The sequence below is a fragment of the Podarcis bocagei genome (assembly GCF_964188305.1).
Source record: "Podarcis bocagei genome assembly, chromosome: 2".
NCBI lineage: Eukaryota > Metazoa > Chordata > Lepidosauria > Squamata > Lacertidae > Podarcis > Podarcis bocagei.
Window position 1 is genome coordinate 88,740,519 of NC_138126.1, and position 21,652 is coordinate 88,762,170.

The window sequence follows — 21,652 nt, forward strand, 5'->3', positions numbered from 1 at the left end:
TCAGCTGAAAAAAAAGTAACTTCTCTTGCTCATACACATCATTACGCTTTCATCTCCCTTTTGCCCCTTGTCTAAAAGTAGAATGCAAGGCTTGGGCAAGGACCCGTTTGCTAATGTTAAAGTGCTGTAAACACTGTCATATACGGTAGTTTCAAAAGGAAGCTAGTTTTCAGTGGATTAGGGCAGTCGCAGGTGCACAGCTTGGGGGTACTTCTGCATCTATTGCTGTCACAAGGCTCAGACAGCATCTGTGGTGTGGAGCACATTCCATCAGCTTTGGCTGGTGGCCCCGCTGCACCGCTATCTGGAAAGAGATAAGCTAACTTCTGTTGTCTATGCTCTGGTAACCTCTAAGTTAGATTATTGCAACATGCCATACGTGGGAATACCTCTGAAGACGGTTTGGAAACTTCAGCTGGTGCAGAATTCAGTGGTCAGGTAATGGGACAAGATGGCTTGAGCATATTACACCAATCCTGGCCCAACTGCACTGGCTGCCAGATAGTTTCTGGTCCCAGTTCAAAGTCTTGTTATTTGATCTATAAACCCTTAAGCAGCTCAAGACTGTAATAATAATAATAATAATAATAATAATAATAATAATAATAATAATTTATTATTTGTACCCTGCCCATCTGGCTGGGTTTCCCCAGCCACTCTGGGCGGCTTCCACAGAAACCAAAAATACACTAAAATGTCAAACATTAAAAACTTCCCTGAACAGGCCTTAAGATGCAACACCTGAAGAACTGACTCTCCCCATATGAACCAACCTGGAACCTGTGATCATCATTTGAGCCACTTCTGTTAGTAAGAGCCATTGTGATGTTGTCACTAAACTTGCCAACTCATCACACAAAGGTACCTGGCCTAATTCTGTGCTTTTAGCTGCAGCTTTATCTGTAGAAACGAACAGGTGCATTTTCACAATATGCAGATGAGCATCATACCCTGCTGTTGGGTGGAGGAACAGGAACCAGAAAAGAGTTGGCATTCTTAGCAACACCTGGAGTTACATGGTGACCTTAACTTTGGAAGACTCAAATCTAAACTCCACTTTGACTATAACATTCTCTGAGGGAATTTCCAGGCTGTCGCTATTTTCAGGTGTGATTGAATCACATACCAGCAAATTCAGGTTGTGCAATAAAAGTTGATTTGGAAGTCTTGCACAAGAAACCTGCTTCCCCCAAAGATCAGACATTTTGAGATAGGAAAGTGATGGGGAGGGAAAGTGCAGTGGACATTGTGAGAAAATTCTTGATGCAACACCATCTAATCCACCCATCGGATCCAGGGGGCAACATATTCTAGTATTTGGCCTCCATTTGTGATCAACCATATACCAGGTTGAAAAACTGCTTACAGGTAGACAGGGTTGTCAGATACTCATCTTAAGATGGTGGCTGTAGCAACCAGGTTAAAGTCATCCAGTGAACTTCATTATTGAGTGGGGATTTGAACATCATTTGTTCAATATGGGGTGCTAGGGGAGGGGTAGTACCTTCATCCTTACCCTGTAGTACATCATCCTTACCCTGCATTCAGCTCTCACCTGTGGCTCCTAGAAGCTGTCAGCATGCAACAGTGGCCACACCCCAGGAACAACTTCGACTGGCTGGCTAAACCAGGTGAGTTAGGGACTTACCTTGCATGCAAAGGCAGGCTCCGGCAGATCAAGTGGATGAGACCAGTAGTGGGTCCAGCAGTCAATAAGACGGTTTCTGCACATGCTGTAGAGGGAGGTCAGGGAGTAGATGTGGCTTATCAACCTAGGAAGGTAGCCCATCTAGGAGAAGGAAAACTCTGGTCCTAAATCTCTGCTGTCTTGTGGGATATCTTCAAGAGAAACAAAGTCTAACAGCAAACCCTACATAAATCAGGAGTCCCTAAGGCAGTTGGATGGCACCTTGGATGCCTCCTGGCAACTCCTGAAGCCAAGCTGGTGCCAAACATATTGCTCTAAATTCCTTTGGACCACATAAATGAGGCCAAAATGGGGGTCTTGTCATCTGGGCAGCCCATACACACTGGCCCAAAACCTCCATACACACTGCCCAGGCTTGTGCTCTGGAGAGGTCACTTCAGTGTCACTAATGCAGCGGTTTGACTTCATCCCCGGAGGCATATTGCATTGTCTCTCAAAACAGATAGATGCCAACAACTTAGAGTAAGTACATTGCACAAAAATGGCTCTGAACTGTGTATGGGAAAAACAGTCCCTGCTTGATTTCTGCATTTAATCCACATTACTGCATCCCTGTGCCAGGAAAAACCTTACCTGCTTATTTTTTCAGTATGAGATTGCTGCTAAAGGAGCAAGAACAAAAAAGGTGGTAACTAAGTGTAAAGGAAGATAGGCTTGCATACTTTTAAATGGAATTGTGTAGAAGAGGCAAGTTCAGCATTGCAAGACACACCTGCCCAAATCCCTCCTTCTTTACAGCTATTAAAGCAGCAATCCTATGTGTGCTTATTTGGGAGTAAGTTCTACTGAAAGCAGTGGGAATTTACTTTGGAGTAAACAAACAGACCAGTTTGTAAAGGTATTGGTGTGCTCCTTTGCATCTAAAGATCCTTATCTTCTTGTCTACCTGATTTGTATTTATAGATAAACTTGACAGGATATTGCAACATATGTATAATGTATTACTGTGCAATGCATGTAAGGATATCCGTGCAAAGAACAGAGCAATGTTGCTGGCCTTGTCCTTGATGTTATCTGGCTAGCCTAGCCCTGCCCATTGAATGCCCATGCACAGCGTGCAAACATATGAACAGAAACCCCTATATTTAAGGGATGGGATGTGGGGCTAGCCCTGCTAGCTCTCTCATATATGCTAGGAGGATAATCTGAACTGCCCTACTGAGTCCTAACACTGATGCTGATTAGCTCTAGAAAATCTCAAGCGATCTACCAAGATATCAAATATATTGTAAGCCACCCTGAAAACATGTATATTTAGATTGCTTATAAATCTTGTCAAATAAATAAAATTAACTGCTTCATAAAAGAGGAGGAATCCCTAAGTGACTTACCTAAAACAGTGTGAAACATTTATGAAAAATACAGATAAAATCTGTAGATTTTAAGAACAAGGATACGTAACAAAATTATACGTCTGGGGAAGCTTGCTGTAACTAAGAAGTCTAATCAGCATAGTGAGGATGCCCAGCCTGGTGTTAATATTGTTTTCAATAAATTGAAGGGTAGCATATATATTATTTAAAAATATACAGAGAGATATGTAGGCACAGATCAGCAAGCGTGCATAGCTACCCTCAGCCTTGATGTACAATTTAGCTTCAGTCAAATAACCTCAAGGTTATTGGTTGGGTGTCTTCCCACTAACCCCCAGTAAAGTGTATCCACCCCTTAGTTGAACTCAGAGGTTGAGGACTAGACAGTGGATGCTTTTATTGAACTGATGTGGAAATCGCAATATGTGAGCTTGGCGAAGTACCACAGTCCGACTCTGAATAATGAGATGTTTCTAAATCCTTGATGCACGAAAGGAACCTACTAACTGTCACCACACTCACTTGTCTTGGTGTAGGAGTTCGCCACGTTGTTACCTTTGACTCTTTCAGTTAATGCCTGTTCACGGAGAAATTATGCCCCACTGAGTTCGATTTGGTTTAAAAGTTTTATATTGCAAGATAGAAAAGGAACTACTGTACTCTTCTCCCCCCGCCAACGAAGACTTCTAAGAAATACCAGCTAACGGCTTACATTCCCACTGATTCTCATCGCCATTTATTGCAATCATTTCTGGGGAACGAAACTATAAACTGCAGATGTTCCCCTATAAGCCGCATATACATCCGGATCACGGAAGAAGTCGTGTTCAAAGGTACGACACATGTCCCCTCCCAAATGAGTTTAAAGAACTCCGGCTTTTCTAATTGCGCTTCGGAAGCTGGGCTACGTCTCCTTTTTGACCCTATAGGCGTCCCACCCGCCGCTAGTTTTATTGGTCGGAAGAGCATCAGCTGATCGTCTCCCAGCAATTTTCAATATGGCGGCGTCGACATAATCTGTGCTGAGAAGCGTGGAAGTCGGTGCTGCTTGGTTCTGCTGCTTTTGGGAAGGAAATATTCTGGGTTGGAGGATGAGTTAAAGAGGTTGGTGATTGTTAGACTGGAGCAAGCTTCAGATTCTATTATGGAACGTGTTTTGTTTCCTTCCGCCCGGAGTGTGAATAAAGCGTTTACTTTCCTATTCTCCACAATCTATGCTGTTCGTGATATGCTGGCTTGGCTTTGTTTCCGATTCCTTAGACTAGGAGGAGGATTATAGAAAAGATGGATCTGAAGTGCTGTGTATTTTCTTTCCTTTTTCCGGTGCTGCTGCAAGCTTCCCAGTTCTGATCAGACGCAGAAACCTACAGCCAGCATTGCGGAGTAAGAGCATAATTATGGTGGTGTGCAAACAGCAGCCAATCGAGAATTCTCAGTTAAGTGTCAAATATTAGAGTTATATAGTTTTGAGAAAATATGATTAAGACCCACTACTTTAATGCTTATCTTCTTTGTGTTAAAGCCCAGCAAATTTCCTATAGGTTGGTGGTTATTTAATAAACAACTTGAATAGCTAGCCTCCCTAACTCAGCTGCCCCTCCTGCATGTTGGAAGATGTGTTTGGCATCTCAACCATTTTTTTCTCATTTGATTGGTGAGCTGGTGGGCCTCCCAGTAGTCCTGCACAAGTAAGATCTGCTGCATTGCCAGGTACCAATTGCCCTTAGGCAGCCGAGACAGGACTGTGAGCCAGCACTGCTCTAGAATTAGCCTTATACCAGCAGTACATCACAGCATTTTAACTTGGAGGCATAGGAAGCTGCCTTATATTGAGTCAGAGCCCTAGTTCATCTAGTACAGTGTTTCCCAAACGTTTTTGGGCAACGGCACACCTGTTTACCGGAAAAAAATCTCGCGGCACACCACCATTAAAGCCCCGCCCCGTGACGTCAGCGCGCAGCGTCACGCCGGGAGGGACGCACAAAAGTGAAAGTTTTTTCCCTCCCCCTTGCCGGGGTGGGAGGAGGCAGCAGAGCGAGGGACTGAGGGACGGCGGCAGCTGAGGCGGCGGCGGCTGTTGTGGTGGTGGCGGCGATAGCGGGCGGAGGAGGGGGCGGCGGCGGGGCTTGAGGAGCCGTCGCCGGGAGTTGCTGCTGCTGCTGCTGCTGCTGCCCGGACATGCCGGCCTCCTCCTCCTCCGCTGTTTCGCGCTCCTCCCTTTTGCGCGCGCTGCCCCGCCGCTCGGCACCACCACCGCGGAGCCGCCCCCGGCTCGACGCGGATCCTCGCCGCCGCCGCCTCTCACCGCCCGACTCGCCCGCCTCCCTCCCACGGCACACCAGCCGATGTCTCACGGCACAGTAGTGTGCCGCGGAACACCGGTTGGGAAACACTGATCTAGTACATAGTTGTCTATACTAACTGGCAGTGGCTCTCCAGGATTTCAGGCAGGGTCCTCACCCAGCAGTACCTGGAGATGCTGGGGATTGAATTTGGGACCTTTTGTATGCAAAACATGTTTTACCACTGAGCTATGGCTGTCCACTTGCAGATTAGAGTATAAGTGAGAGGTAGGAGGAGAAGCCAAGCTTGGGAAGCAGTTTGCATGCTTTTTCCTGCTACCTCTGCATGTCTTGTTTCCCCCTGCCAGCTGGATTGCCAGTGTAGCTAGCTGGCTGGCTCAGAGAATTCACCAGGAGAGCTTGGGGGCAGGTGGAGGTCAAATGGAGAGACCCATCCGTCCTTCACCAGCCCACTCACCTGCATGGAATTCTCTGCCTAGAATTCCTAAATGCCTATTGTTATCAGGTAAGTTGTCAAATTCAAGGCTGATTTTTAAAATCTGATATTTCCTTATCTTTTTTTAAAAAAATAAGGACCTCTTGCTCTTAAAGGCAGGTGAGGGCTTTCCTTCCTTTTTAACTAATCACCGCTTGCTACCCATATCTTTGGAAGTGGGCAGCAATCATAATGTATGTAAGCTGTCACTCATATACAGAACAGCAGTGCTGATGACTGGAAAATTATGCAATAGAAATATCTTTTCTTATACTTTCAGAAAATACTCAGGAAGAAGCCTGTACTAATGAAAAGCAAGTGTCTCCTGTGGATTTGGACTCTGGGAAGCACCTTACCTCCTTACAGAAAGGCAGGAACTCTGCAGATTCAAAAGGCCTGGAATATTTCACCTTTAATTGCTCTTAAAGTCAGAAATATTTTTGTGAAAGCCATGGATGGTGATCAGCCACAATGTATGGAAACAGCTGACTCGAATCTGGAGCAAAATGTGGCTCAGTCCCCTATCGTGAGCACTACTGGTGGCAGTGAGGCAGTAAAGAATGGAGGAACCCTGGTCACTGAAGGGAAGGGGAAAATATTTTTCCCAAGTGCCAATGAAGTGTTCTACAACCCTGTTCAGGAGTTTAACAGAGACCTTACGTAAGTAGACATGTGGGGAGAGATTGCTTTCCATTTAACTTTGCAAATGATGGACTGTTGGAATCTGCTCTTGCATTTTGGAAGAGGCTGCCCCTTTGATTTTGCGAGAATGAAAAGGGGCCACTGGCTGAATTAAACTTAGTTTTTAAGTGTAATGAACAAGAGAGGAACTGTGACATTCTCACCGTCAGTGCTTTTCTTCTAGGAAAAAAATGCTGGTACTGTGTACCCTTGAGTACCCCCAGAAAAAAGCTCTGCTCACAGTTGTGACCCCACTTCATTTTATTTTTTTTACTGACTCACTGAGGACTGCCCAATCCACCTCCTCAGGTTATTCCTATGGTGAAGGTGGGTTCAGTGGACCTTCATGTCCAGAAGGGTTATTGTGGAGTGGGGAGGGAGAGAAGCATCTGGTTTCCAAGGATGGGTACCTGATTCAGCTACAAGCTCTGCTTTTGCTGAAAGACTTTTCTCTCTCTCCTCTCCCAGCATACTGCCCCAGGGGCCCTTATTATGCTCTGGAGGGTTGGAGGGAACCCCCAGAACAGACTTAGGGGGCACATGGGGAGGGAAGTGAGGGGTGAAAAGTATCATTGGGCAAGTAGAGCTCACTGAGCACTACATTGAATTCACCCCTGCATGTGCTTGGTGCTAAACTCTCCCTCTTCCATTGGGATCTCTTCAGTGGTGCAAGGATATGTACTTTTGCCACCAAAAGGAACCCTATTCTTCAGAAGCTGCAAGGAACCCTGGAGGCAAAGGATCCCGGAGAGGCCTGCTTTTGTGTCCTAGGTGCTCCTCTCTTTGCTAGAAGGATCTTTGTGTGTGAGAGGATCAAACTTGAAGGTCATGTGCTAGAGGGCATGCATCCTAGTTTTTACCCACTTCAAGACCCTTTTGGTAACGAAGTCAAGTTAATTCCCCTTTGCTGGCAAGAGGGTTGATGAAAGTAAGGGCCAGTCCTTTGACAGAGAAGGGGCAGCCCTATTTTGCTGCCAAAAGGATTTCTGTCAAGTGGCTGATAGTTTCAGGAATCTGGTAGTTGAGAGGATTTTTTTTAGTAATAATAGTGATGATGCTTGTGTTCAGTGAGCCTTAAAAGCTGATTTATATAACATATTTTGTATGGGATTTGTCTACTGATACTGTAACATAGCTTTCAGTTACAAATAACTACCCAGTAGTTTAGGCTGAAAAATATGGAGGGGAAAGCTGTGTTCACTCATTTAGTGAGTATGGTTTGAAGTGGAATGGCTTCTTGCGGGGGTGGGGGACCCGTAGTTTTCCAGCTTTCTGGATTGCAGCTCCCATCATTCTTGATGGGTGGCATCATCCATGTCGGCTGGGGCTGATGGACGAGCCTGTGCTCTGGAAAATGAGTGGTTCTGAAGACACATAGGGTCTTTAGTTTCGACGGGGTTTTTACAATCAAGTGGTATATAAATTTTATGAAATCTTTTTTTCTAGTATATCTTGGCTACAGAATAAGAAAAATCACACCTCTGACACCTCTCTCCCCTCCCACAAATAGGTGTGCAGTCCTTACGGAATTTGTACGGCTGCAGCTTTCATCAAAAGGGATTTCAAGTGAGTAGTAATGTTTTCCTCTATTCGAGACAAGACCCAGAGAGGGAAACCGCTGATGTGTAAGAGGCATGCATAATTGTCTTTTCAGGAATGTTGATTTACCTTTCTCTCTCCTTGTTGTTTGTCCTGTAGTCTGGACATTGGGGTAATTACCTCTGTCCGTTGGAGGCAGTTTTTCTCTCTCTTCCAAATGAAACGTTTGACTAGGGCACTTCCCTATTCTTTCTCCTGACTGTGAAGTAAATAGGGGCAGAAGAGGTGTTGATGCTCTGAACCCCCCTGTACTTGGCTTTCTGCCAAGCACCCAAAGCACTTTACATTTCAAACTATTAAAACAAATAAATGTTATAAAATGTAAAGTTGGCCAGGGGAGAGAGAGGGGAGAACAGTTTGGCTGGAGCAGACCCTGATATTGACTTTGCCTGCTGTTTCCACTCTCCAGTTCTATGTTGTTCCTCTTGCTGTGAACAGCTGTGCTTTAAGCACCTGTTTAGGCAGGCTTGCATACTGTCAGCGGCTCTGTTGTGAACTAGCCATGTCCCATTTTGAAGCCTTGGGGATTGTTCCTAGAACTACAGAATGTAGATCTGGTTAACACATCACTCTTTAGCCAAGACCCCACTCTGTACCATAAAAGAGCAATGAGCAGCTGTGGTCTTCTTGCACAAAATGTGCTAAGAATATCTATGCAAGGTAAATAGAAGATAGAACGCTAGCTTGATTGGCACATTGTAGATCTCTTAGCGCCCTGCTAACCTTTCTCCAGCTTCTGGGAAATGGCTGCTTAGCTTCCTGGAAAATATATGCAATCTCTTTGTCCATGCTGTTCAGCATAATGTTGAATGCCATATTACAGTTGTATGAAATGATTTCAGGATTGCGAATCTATGTAAGGAGAATGGCAGGCCCCGACTTCATGTCACTCTGTGTTATTTCCATCTGTTCCAGTTGCAGTCCCTGGAGAAGAGAATGTCTCAAAAGTGATTGTGGATCTCTCAAAAGGGGAAAAAGATGATGACCTGGAGCAGACACCTGGTGGTGATGACCAGCAAGATAATGAGGAGCATGAAGCTGTGAAAGTGGGAGAAGTATGCCAGGTGCTGTGTCCCCGTGTGTATGTACACTTTGGGGGTTTGAGTGTCTTGTGATGGTACCTTATTTTATTGCTGAATGTATTGATCCCTTGTTCATCCTTGACCCTCCTTTCTTTTGTTTTGTCAAAATATATTTATTTTTGTATTAGTTTTATTGTGCTTAGTTGTATTTTATCTATTTGATTTGTGTCCTGCTTTTCCTTCGAGGCTATCAAGGTGGCATACAAGTTTCTCCTTTTATTCTCACAACAATCCTCTGAGGTAGATCAGGCTGGAAGATAGAGACTGGATTAAGGTCACCCAGCAAGATTCATGGCCGAGTGGGGGGGGGGGGGTTGAACTTGGGTCCTACCAGTTTGACTCCAACATGGTAACTGCTACACTATGCTAGCTGAGTTACAGTTTTGACTGCAAGGTCTCTGTTTGGTGCAGAGGCCTGGCTTACAAGTGGTCACCAAATGCTCCACTAAATACTAACCACCTTGCATTATTCCCTCTCTCCTCCCCAAACTCCAACATTAAGTCTGTGTTTTAGCACACATTCTCAAGAAATCGAAGATCTGGGGAATAGCTGGAGATTTTGATACATGTTGAGGCATTCACAAGGCTAACCCAATCTTTCAAGATCTGCTGCAAAAGTCAATTTGTGTCTACTTCACCATGTGCATTGGTCACAAGATGATAAGGCATAATGAGGAAAATTTTGTTCTACATCTCCATCAGTTGTGGCAAGGGGATACCATTTGAAGTCAGCTGTTAGGTTCATTTTTAGCAAGGCACCTGTGGAGCTCAGTTGCTTTGGGGCCTCCCACCATCTCTCTTTTCTAGATCTTTCTTCCTGTCTCTCTGCAGGAGGGAGTCCGAGTGCTGGAGGCCTTGGCTGCTTCTGGATTACGCTCCATCCGGTTTGCAAAGGAGGTTCCTGGCCTTCAGAGAGTGGTGGCTAATGACTTATCTGCCAAGGCTGTTGAGCTAATAACCAAAAACATCCAGCTCAATGATGTCGGACACCTGGTCACTCCAAGCTTGTCAGACGCCCGGTGAGTAAAGGTTTTCCTTTTAGAACAGAGATAAGAAACCCATGACACTCCGATTGTGGTTGGACTCCAACTCCTATCAGCCTCAGCCAGCAGGGCCAATGGTTGGGGATCATGGGAGTTGTAATCCAGCAGCATCTGGGTGGCCACAGATTCCCCACCCCTGATTCAGGGCCTGGGAGCTAGACTCCTCCTCTTTTTTCCATAGTAAGAACTGGGCCGCTGTTGTCTTTTTGTTTCTTTTTGTGTGTGGAGTGTGGTGCTTCTAAACAGGTCTTTCTCCCACACTCACAGGATGCTGATGTACCAGAGCAAGGCAGACAGAGACCTCTTTGATGTCATTGATCTGGACCCGTATGGCAGCCCTTCGATGTTTCTGGATGCTGCGGTTCAGAGCGTGAGTGACGGAGGTGAGCTGATAACTTCTTCCAGCTCCAATTTTGTGAGTGATGGTGAAAATCAGGTTGTTTGGACCACTCTTCTTCTGCAGTGGTTTTTGGTTTAGGAGACACCAACCTTTTTTTGCCTACTTAGCTTGTCTGTCAGTCCTTTATAAACAGTTTTTTTGGGGAGATTTCAAAACAAAATCTGGGTATAAATGTAAAATGCGGACCATAACCTCACGTTGACTCATGACAGAAAAGCTCGGGCTTTGTCAGAGACAAGCTTTTAGCATATTATATAGCTGTCTAGCTATGCAAATTCCTAAAGCTGTCTGAGGATTGGAAGACTCCTGTAAAAGTGATATTGTTCCTGCTGTGCAAGCTACAGAACTCTTTCTGTATTCCTTCCCTGCCTCAGTGAGACAAGAGAGCGTTGTTGTTCCCTATGCACAGATAGAAACTGAAGCCAGCATATGTAATGGTTTGGCTTTTGTGTGGCAGAGCAGCAGTCCAAACTGAGGTCATGGCGCCATACGCTTTGATGCTACAATTGTTGCTTGATGCCCTTTTAGGTGTGTATTTTTGGGGAAAGATTGTGTTGTATCTCCTGACCCTTCCCTTCCCTTTGGGGACACTGTTGCAGGCCTGCTGTGTGTCACATGCACCGACATGGCTGTAATGGCTGGGAACTCCGGGGAGACCTGCTACAGCAAATATGGGTCCATGTCTATCAAGGGCAAGTTCTGCCATGAGATGGTGAGTGGAATGAGCTGCCAGGAACCCCAGACTACAAGCCCATGTCCCATCACTGTATCTGTCCAGCCTTTGGCCCATCTGTTGCCTTCCTCAAGAGGAGATGAATGCTTTCAAGTTGGCGGTTCTGCAAGGTCAAATGGTATCTACCGGCAGTGCCATGCAGGCATCCAGGACACTGCTGCAGTTCCACTCCCTCGTTCTCCCAGCTTGGCTGCTGCTGCTGTGCTGGAGGACACACTCCCAAGGCCAAGCTCAAGATAACAGAGTGACTCTTACATTCTTATGGGGCTGACACATGAAGAGTAGAAGTTCCCATGTATCACAGTAACGTTAACTGTCCAGAATCAAAACGTAACAATAGCTCTCACTGTAGTCTCCTCCTACCTTCCTTCAGGCCCTGCGGATTATCCTGCACAGCATTGATCTGCGGGCCAACTGCTACCAGCGCTACATTGTCCCACTCCTGTCGGTCAGTGCGGATTTCTATATTCGTGTTTTCGTCCGGGTCTTTACTGGGCAAGCCAAGGTTAAAGCTTCTGCAAGGTGAGCCACCCCCAAACTTGAGTTTCAGTCCTTGGGTAGTGCCCCATTTGTACTTACAACCATTTTAGTGGCATCCAGCGTGGTGTAGTGGTTAAGAGCGGTAGTCTCGTAATCTGGTGAACCGGGTTCGCGTCTCCGCTCCTCCACATGCAGCTGCTGGGTGACCTTGGGCTAGTCACACTTCTCTGAATTTTCTCAGCCTCACTCACCTCACAGAGTGTTTGTTGTGGGGGAGGAAGGGAAAGGAGATTGTTAGCCGCTTTGAGACTCCCTAAGGGGAGTGAAAGGCGGGCTATCAAGTCCAAGCGCCGCCGCCTCCTCCTCCTCCTCCTCCTCCTCCTCCTCCTCTTCTTCTTCTTCTTCTTCTTCTTCTTCTTCTTCTTCTTCTTCTTCTTCTTCTTCTTCATGTGATCACTGATATGCACGTCCTTTTGGACACAGAAGAAGGCAGAATGGGGGGCAGGGCAAGGCATGTGGGGACTGTGAGCGGCACCAAAGTGCAAAATGGTCACCACTTGTGTGTGTGTGTGTGTGTGTGTAGAGAGAGAGAGAGAGAGCACTCTCCATGATGCTCCCAGTTAGCTGAGGTAACAGGTAGCTTATCCACTGCCACCAGTACTTATTGAGGCCCATCCCTGGGCTTTTCTTTCCCTGCCTCTTATTTATAGCCAAGCCTGCTACATGTTAATAATTCTCTTTCTTTTGGCAGCAAACAGGCCTTTGTCTATAACTGTGTGGGCTGTGGCTCCTTTCATATGCAGAGACTTGGCAAAGTGGCTCACAATGGAAACAAGTAAGAGAGCTGGGGAGATGTTTTTTACAGAACAATCAAACAGTATTTCTCCTCTTCCTTCTACCTAAGATAGTCAGGTGGGCAGATTCCAGGAACACTTGCGCTGCCAGATGTTCCTGTGCTGACCAGGGTGGGAAACTCATTTCCCAGGTGGCTCTCTTAATGAGGCATCCTCTTTCGGTGGGGGTTCATTGCAACATTTCCTTTATTCTCAGCTTTTGGCCTCAAATTTTAAAAACCAAAGTTTTGTATGCAGTCATACACAATAGGTTTGTGGGAGTCAGAAGCAGGGGGGACGTGTTGTTTCTGTGAGGAGAGGAGGGTGTGTTCAGGCGCACGTTTCTATTAGAGTGGAAATCATGCTAGCTCATTTTTGGATGCTTCCTATCGGTGTAATAGAACTATTGGCAAATGGGAAGGGATCTTGGGGAAGTGAAGATCAATGTTTAAACCCCTCTGTGCCTGCCTCTTCTGCCTGATGCCAGAGATGATGGACACAGTTCTGAGTTACCAATCAAAGGAGGCAAACTGACAGTCTGTCTGATGGATGCTTAAATGATATTTGTTCCCTGTATCAGAAAGTCTTTAATGTTTTATTATGTTTTAATATGTGCTGGAAGCTGCCCAGAATAGCTGGGGAATCCCAGCCAGATGGGTGGGGTATAAATAAAATATTAATAAAAATAAATATAGAGAGAGAGACTTGGGCACCTAACAAGCAATAGTTAATAAAACAACAACAAAGGAACAGGGAAAGAAAAAGTATCAGCCCCTTCTACCCCAGTGAGGCTCTTAAATACTGCTTTTGCTCTCTCCGACCAAACAACAGCTTCAACTACAAGGCTGCCTGTGGGCCTCCTGTGGGACCATCCTGTGAGTATTGTCAGCAGCGCCACCAGGTGAGCCCAGCTGATCTCTACAGCTCATAATATGCCCCTGGCCAGAAGAGCTCAAGCTGACTCTTGCTTCTCTCCTCCTCCTCCCCCCACAGCTAGGTGGCCCTCTGTGGGCAGAGCCCCTCCACAATGCGGATTTTGTCCAGCGAGTCCTGTCAGCAGTTGGGAGCAACCCAGCACGCTTCCGAACAAGCCAGCGGATTCAGGGCATCCTGAGCATGGTGATGGAGGTGAGGAAGACGGTGCAGGAGATGAAGGCGATTGCCATACGGGATCCCTTCCCCTTTAGACCACCCCATGACCTGCAGCTTTTTGCCAAGGTGCAACAAAGGATGTTGCGTAGTGGACCACTGAGTTGTGAATGAACAAATGAAGACAGTATTGTGTGGCTTGATATAGAAATTCAAAGGGAAGGGTATGTTTTGTGCTTGGCACCCTTTTCATATAGGGCAGTGGTTTTCAAACTTTGTTCCAGGGCACCTTGGGGTTCCTTGGAAGCCCATCTATGAGAAGATTAGCAGTGGTAGACTGAAAAAAAGAGAGATAAGAAGGGAGGGACGCCAAAAGGGAAGGGGGAAACAATGGTGGATAAGCAAGAACTTGTATACCATAGTCTGCCTGTCTTCTGCAATCCACAGCCACAATGGAATACCAGTGCCTGGCAATGTTCTGGCAAATGCTCTCAGCTTGTGTTTAGCAAGGGGAGTCCCTGTCAAAAAGTTTGCTCTAGAGCAGGGGTGGGGAACCTGTGGTCCTCCGAATGTGGTTGGAAAGTCCAACTCCCATTGCGTCTCATGGTGGCTGGAGCAGCAGCACCCAGAGGGCTGCAGGTTCTGCACCTCGGCCATAGAGCAGGCCTCCGTTCTCACAACCTGCTGTAGACCTGAGGCAAATGAATCGCCGTGGAAAGGAATCTCTGCAGGGAGAAGAATCACCCAGGGTACTCTGGTCTATGGACAATCTAGAAATAGGGTGGAGAAATAAACAAAGATCAAAAAGCCACCACTGCAAGATCTTTCTTTGAAATACTCTATATAAGATAAACTGGTGCTGTCGTCTTCATGGCAACAGTAGGGCAAACACCCGGTTTTAACTAGTATTATTTTCTCTCTGTGCGATAGGAGCTCAGTGATGTCCCTCTCTACTACACCCTTGATCATCTCAGCAAAACCGTCCGTTGCAGCAGCCCTTCCCTGCTACAGTTCAGGTGAGATTGGAGTTTGTGCTGCAAGAACCTATCCTAAAGTAGGGGAAAGCATACAGAGAGAGTTTGTAGTTTGTTTGTGTGGGTTGGAGTGGGCAGGGGCTCATTTAGTTGGTGGCAGAGTCAGGCTCTGAAAGCCTTTATAGAGCTACACTGGAGCATTGTGCCTTCCTTTGTTTTCTGACTTCCCTACTCAGCAATTTTGTCTGGCTTAAGCCTTAAGGGTCCTGCTGTGGGACTCTTGTGTTTTCTTGTAGCAGGGGTGGCTGATCCGTGGCCTTCAAGGTGTTGCTGGACTGCAGCTCCCACCAGCCTTGCCTATGCATCAGAGTGACTGGGGCTGATGGGAATTAGAGTCTGGAAAAAAACTGGAGAGCCACAGGGTCCTCACTCCTGTCTTATGGAGGACTTCGTGACTCTCTGGGTCTCTGTAGTTTAGATTATACTAGGTTGTTGCTGGAACTTTGCTCTGTTATGCAGGAAGCCACAGGTCCTGTTGCCCAAAGTGATAGGCTGTCGAAAAGTCCCCCCTTTTTCTTTTTATAATAAATTTTATTCAATTCTTAACACCTAAGCACATTAACTTAAAATTCAATATATATTTCTCTTAAAAAATAAACGTGACTTCCCATCCTTACGTCTGTGGTGTGTTTATTCCTACACATATTCTGTTGCATTATGTTAAACTATATCTAATACATATTTCCTCTGTTACAATTGTTGTCATTTTCCACCCACTGCTCCTAATTCAAATCCTGCCTACAATTTTATTTGGCTATAGTTCTTTTCAGATACTCCAAAAAGGATTTCCATTCTTCAATAAAAAGCTTATCACTTTGGTATCTCGCTTTTGCTGTCAGTTTTGACAATTCTGCATAGTCCATTAGTTTTGCAATCCATTCTTCTTTGGTTGCGACTTTTTCTTCCTTCCAGTTCTGCACACATAGGATTCTGGCAGCTGTTGTTCCATATATAGTTTAATACAGTGGTACCCCGCAAGACGAATGCCTCGCAAGACGGAAAACCCGCAAGACGAAAGGGTTTTCTGTTTTGGAGGCGCTTCGCAAGACGAATTTCCCTATGGGCTTGCATCGCAAGACGAAAGCCCATAGGGAAATGCTGGCGGTCGGGAGCAAAGACTTTCGCCCACAGCCGGCCTTCAGAAGAGGACCTCTTCTGAAGGCCGGCGGGGGGCAAAAGTCTTTGCTCCCCCCCGCCTGCCTTCCCCCCGCCTGCCCCGGGCGATCTTAAAATGCTGGCGGGCGGGAGCGAAGCAGAGAAGTCTCTGCTGTCCCGGGGAGATTTTAAAATGCTGGGGGTCGGGAGCATTTTAAAATCTCCCCGTGTCTGTTCCGAAGCTGTTCCGAAGCGGGGAGGGGGGGCGGGGACACCTGCCCCAGCCGCCCCACTTCGGAACGCTGTTCCGAAGCGGGGAGGGGGGGCGGGGACACCTGCCCCAGCCGCCCCACTTCGGAACGCTGTTCCGAAGCGGGGAGGGGGGGCGGGGACACCTGCCCCAGCCGCCCCGCTTCGGAACGCTGGGGCGGGAACACCTTCTGAAGGCGGGCAGGGGGCGAAAGTCTTTGTCCCCCCTGCCTGCCTTCCCAGGGGCTTTTAAATCGCCCCGGACAGCGGAGAAGTCCTCCGCTGTCCGGGGCGATTTTAAAATGCCGCCCGCCAGCATTTTAAGATGGCCCGGACAGCGGAGAAGTCCTCCGCTGTCCCGGGGTTTTTTAAAATGCTGGGGGTGGGAAGAAAAGCCCTTGTCCCCCCCCCCAGCCTTCAGAAGAGGTCCGGGGACAGACTGTCCCCGGACCTGGTCTGAAGGCGGTTTCCCTAGGAACGCATTAATTGATTTTCAATGCATTCCTATGGGAAACCGTGCATCGCAAGACGAAAAACTCGCAAGACGAAGAGACTTGTGGAACGAATTAATTTCGTCTTGCGAGGCACCACTGTAATAATCTTTGGGACATTTGTCCCCCATATCCCTAGAAAAAAAGCCTCTATTTTTTTGGAAATTACCAATTTTAACATCATCTTCATTTCATTATATATCTTTTCCTAAAATCCCTTAGTTTTTTCACATGTCGACCACATATGAAAACTTTCCCTTTTCTAACCAGGATGGATTGCTCATGCTATAGGTTTTATGGATCCAAGACAAAGTCGCTTCTAGGCTGGGGTCTGGCAGTTTGAGGGTGGTCATCTTCAAATTGTTGCATTGTTTGGAAAGAATGACACTTCACAGAGTAGCTGGGATAAACAGGTTGACAGACTATAGTGCTCCGACATCAACAAGCAACAAATGTTTAGGGATGTGCAATGAAATGGTCATGGTCTGAATCTGATCAAAATTGGAATCCTGTGTTCTAATAATGAGGTAACATGTGATGTTGGCTACAGTTTGAAATACAGAATTGACTCAAACAGTGAGAAACCCTCCATTGTTTCTACCAAAGTTCTCCCCCTTTGGAAATTAGAGATTTCTGTGCAAATCTTCCCTGGATTTCCTTTCTAGGTCAGCTCTCCTCCATGCTGGTTACCGGGTGTCACTGTCCCATGCCTGCAAAAACGCTATCAAGACAGATGCGCCACCATCTGTGCTTTGGGACATCATGCGCTGCTGGGTGAGCAAAATCTTAACCTCTGCATAAAGGAGCTTTTCTTTCTGGATCTTTTACTGTAGGCACCTCCAGAACAGCTATTTGTTCCCCGTTCTCAGGCTCCAGCCTGTGGCACTGTTGCTTTTTGTCTGCAATGATGGGGCATGCTCCTGCCACCTTGTACCACTGGCCGTTGTTTCTGCATGTATACTTTGCTCTTTGGGTCTGGTTTGATAAAGAGCGATTAAAACACATTCCTGAGGTGTTTGTAAAGGACAGATTCCTAGCCATCCTTCACCTGAAGTTTGTTTCCTCATTTGCTTTCCCCTTTTCACCTCTTGAGATTAAACCCACTTCTTGTTCTATTCCTCCTGCCTCTCTCCCAACTTTAGGAGAAACTCAATCCTGTGAAAAGAGAGCGCCTTTCCGAGAGCAGCCCAGCTGCCCACATCCTTTCTGTAGAACCAAAGTAGGTATTGGGGGTGTACTGCAAGACTGGGTGCTGGATGGGCAAATATGGACCTTAGGCCAAGTAAGAAATGGCTCATTGGCAGGAAACTCTGGAAATCAGGAGGGCATGTATCTATAGGCTGTTGTTGAGGTGCAGGGGTGGGAGGGACAGACAGCTGCAGGTTAAGATAGATAGCAAAATAAGCTCTAGGGTGGATGGGTGAGTGTTCAAATGCTCAAGAGTTTTTCATCTAGAAGTTGTCCTATTCTGACCAAGAGAAGGTAGTGATCCCACTTTGTGAAAGGGGTTTGGTTCCAGGTAGGAACTGTCCTTCCCGCCCCGACCTGGCCACAGTGATCCATGCGATGGTCACCTCCAGGCTTGACTGCTGTAATTTGCTGCCCTTGAAGCTGTCCCAGAAACTCCAGCGGGTGCAGAATGCTGCAGCGAAGCTCCTCATGGGGTCTCTGCCACAGGAGCATATTCACCCAGTGCTTTTCCAGCTGCACTGGCTCCCGGTGGAGTACAGGGTCAGATTTAAGGTGCTAGTTTTGACCTTTAAAGCCTTTCACTGCCTAGGACCCTCGTACCTACGGGACCGCCTCTCCCAGTATACCCCACAGAGGACCTTAAGGTCCATAAATAGCAACACCCTAGAGGTCCTGGGCCCTAAGGAAGTTAGATTGGCTTCAACCAGAGCCAGGGCTTTTTCAACACTGGCTCCGGCCTGGTGGAACACTTGGTCTTATGAGACCAGGGCCCTGCAGGATCTGATTTCTTTCCACAGGTCCTGTAAGAGAGTTGTTCTGCCTGGCCTTTGGTTTGGAGGAGATTTGATTCCCTCCCCCTCTTTCTTTTTTCCTCCTGTGATGAGGCTGCATTTTAATGTTTTAATGTTGTATTTTAATCTTGTTTTTAAGTTGTATTCATTCAGCTTGTTTTTATTATTGGTTGTTATCTGCCCTGAGCCTGGAATGGCTGAGGAGGGCGGGGTATAAATAAAATTTATTATTATTATTATTCCTTGCTGACACTCTTAAACTCCACAGGCTGCAGGCATCCTTCACTGTCCGGGCGGATGCTAATCCTAGCTCACGAAAGCAAGGCCTCAAACGGTTCCAGCTAAATCCAGAGCCTTTTTGGGGCCCAAAAGCAAGAGCCAAAGCTGGGTAAGATTTAACAGGGAACCTGGGTGTACTGGGAGCAAGCTAGGAGACAGTTTATGTAACCTGGGATGGGGAAATCAAGGTCCTGGGGTGGGGGTGGCACATTAGAACAAAGACAGGCCAGGACTCATTCCTGTTGGTTAAAAATGGTACCAGAATGCATTACTTTTAAGGATGTCATGGAAAAGCTGACAAGGAGAACTATGGCACCGGTATCTTCTGGTATTGCCTTTCCCCATTCCCTTGCCCCGCAACTTCCTGGGAAGTAGAGGAAGATGTATCTACCTCATTTGGGCTACTCCTTCTGGTCTTTGGCCCAGGTTTCTGCCCTGACTCTCCTGGCGAGGGCAGTCGTGACGGGGACACCGAAACAAAAGCATCAGCCTCCTTGGCTCTGTTCTGACACATCTGCTGGGGGCAGGGGTGGGATCTCTTCCTCCTTGCAGGAAAAGAGAAAGCTACACCAGAACAAGAGGAAAGAATGTGCAGAACAGAGTGATGGGGCCCACCTGAAGAACTTTCCCTGCAAACGGTTCCGGCAAGTGAGTAGTCACGGCTACTGCGCTGTTTGCTTAGAACTGAGATGTTGGGTTGGTATGTAAAAGAAACTGGGTAGCCTTTTGGGGGAATCTGAGTGTTGATGACAGCAGGGAGTGGCTGTGCTTAAAAGCGCAGGGGAGAAGGGACATGGTTCTCTGCTCTCTGCCCTGTTCCATCTCTCTTTTGCTTTTTTACTGTCTAAGCACATGGCCTGTGCAGCTAAAGTTCTTTAAGCTTCACTCATGGCAAATGGAGGAAATGGTACCTGTGTAACTGATTTTTATCTCATAGCACGAGTAAAAGAAGCTTGAATAGAATTGGGAGCGGGAAAGGGTTAAGCACACCCCTCTTCTCTGGGTTCTGGTTTTATTCCACTGGAGCTGCACTTGGTTTGCCTCTCTGCCATGTGGCGGGTGGTTTTGTATGAGCTCTCTGATCAGCTGCCATTATTAGTTGTAGCTGCTGGCAACCAGAGGTCATTATGCACAACCTGTATCGATTGGTCTCATTTAGGGGAGTCAGCTGGAGAATACAGTTCTCAGTAATCATTTTAAGCCCTGTTACAATTGCCCTGTCCCTAAACTCCATTCTTTGTTTGGTATGAGGATGTCCAATGAAAAGCAGATTTTTCTTTGAAAAAAAGACACCATTTTTTAACCAGGCTTACATAACTTGTGACCCACCAACCCAGGCACAGCTTATCTGGTGCTTCACAGCTGCTCTGTTTTTACAGACCTAGGCAGGCAGCAAAACCAGGAGGTTCCTTAAAGTCTTGCTGGGTTACCCTATTTGGCTGGCTGGGGCACTAGTTGTATGTAAGTCTGTTTTAATTTTACCCATAACATTTAAAACTCCTGCAGATGGCAAGTGGGCTTTTTAGAGGAACTTTGAAAATTCAGTATGTTTGGCTTTTATACAAAACAGAATGGTGAAGGCAACCAGAGGTGTAGCAATGGGTTCCGTTCCCAGATCAGCTACAGCCTCCTTAGGCCAAGCAGCCAATTTCTCTTTTGCCTAAGGCAGGGGTCAGCAAACTTTTTCAGCAGGGAGCTGGTCCACAGTCCCTCAGACCTTGTGAGGGGCCGGACAATATTTTGGAGGGGGGGAAAAAAGAACAAATTCCTATGCCCCACAAATAACCCAGAGAGGCATTTTAAATAAAAGCACACATTCTACTCATGCAAAAACATGCTGATTCCCGGACCGTCTGCAGGCTGGATGTAGAAGGCCGGATCCGGCCCCCGGCCTTAGTTTGCCTAAGGGCCAGCTGCTTCAGCCACAGGACTGCATGCAAGGACTGGAATGGTTTAGTGATGTTGGGTGTTGCTTTTCCCTTACAGGGCAACTGTTCACTGGGGGACAAGTGCTGCTACTCCCATGAGACGGAAGGAAAGACGGCAGAAAACCACCCAGCACCATCTTGATGAGAAACAGTCTTTGGTATTTGCTCCCTTTTGTTTTATACATTTGTGCTAAATGGAGAGCTTTTATTTTCAAATGACTGTCCATTTATTATGTGCCTACCATTAAACAATGGTGTTAGCTTTTGATGGTTCTTGGTTTGCTAGATGTTTTCTACCTGATGGTGTTCAAACTGCTCTCTAGTAGATCAGGAGCCTACTGAATTGTCTGGCTCTTCAAGTACTGTTGGGGGGGGGGGATGACCCTGTTACATCCCCAAAATGATATTTTAAGATCATCCTCGTGCACTGCTTCACTGTTGATGTTTTTCCATTCTAAATAGTGGAAGGTCAAGCCTGAGAATCTAGTGAATAGACAGTAGCAGTATTAGGAAACCCTGTTGCTTCCTCACAGTTACACTGTTTAGCACCACAGGCTCCAGCCCAATGGCATGTGCCATAATGAGTCAGGGTGAAGCCAAATCCTTTGCATGCAGCAACAACTCCAAGATTGAATTCCTGGCTCTGCCAGACTGGGCTGCGAAAGAGCTCTCTGTCTGAAGCCCTAGAAAGATGGTATGTTAAAAGAAACAAAACTGCCTGTTTCGCCCTCTTATTGTGTACAGTGGTACCTCGGGTTAAGTACTTAATTCGTTCCGGAGGTCCGTTCTTAACCTGAAGCACCACTTTAGCTAATGGGGCCTCCTGCTGCTGCCGCACCACCGGAGCATGATTTC

At 46.7% G+C, this 21,652-nt stretch overlaps 1 protein-coding gene across 5 annotated transcripts; it reads left to right on the plus strand.

The window, feature by feature from the left end:
- Positions 1 to 3,972: 3,972 nt before the first annotated feature.
- TRMT1 (tRNA methyltransferase 1) lies at positions 3,973 to 21,063 on the plus strand. Of its 5 annotated transcripts, none has more exons than XM_081180330.1 (18): positions 3,993 to 4,125; positions 4,358 to 4,456; positions 6,080 to 6,459; positions 7,991 to 8,046; positions 8,995 to 9,143; positions 9,993 to 10,180; positions 10,472 to 10,587; positions 11,204 to 11,316; positions 11,711 to 11,859; positions 12,569 to 12,652; positions 13,482 to 13,551; positions 13,644 to 13,778; positions 14,670 to 14,755; positions 17,274 to 17,382; positions 17,751 to 17,827; positions 18,859 to 18,978; positions 19,397 to 19,517; positions 20,856 to 21,063. In XM_081180330.1, the coding sequence occupies exons 3-18, from the start codon at positions 6,107 to 6,109 to the stop codon at positions 20,937 to 20,939; spliced, it is 2,010 nt and encodes a 669-aa protein (XP_081036456.1). In that variant the 5' UTR covers positions 3,993 to 4,125; positions 4,358 to 4,456; positions 6,080 to 6,106; the 3' UTR covers positions 20,940 to 21,063. The 5 variants fall into 5 exon arrangements, with proteins under 5 accessions (XP_081036455.1, XP_081036456.1, XP_081036458.1 ...); XM_081180332.1 differs by having other exon boundaries at positions 4,358 to 4,404; XM_081180331.1 differs by having other exon boundaries at positions 4,004 to 4,125; positions 4,282 to 4,456.
- The last annotated feature ends 589 nt before the right edge of the window (positions 21,064 to 21,652 follow it).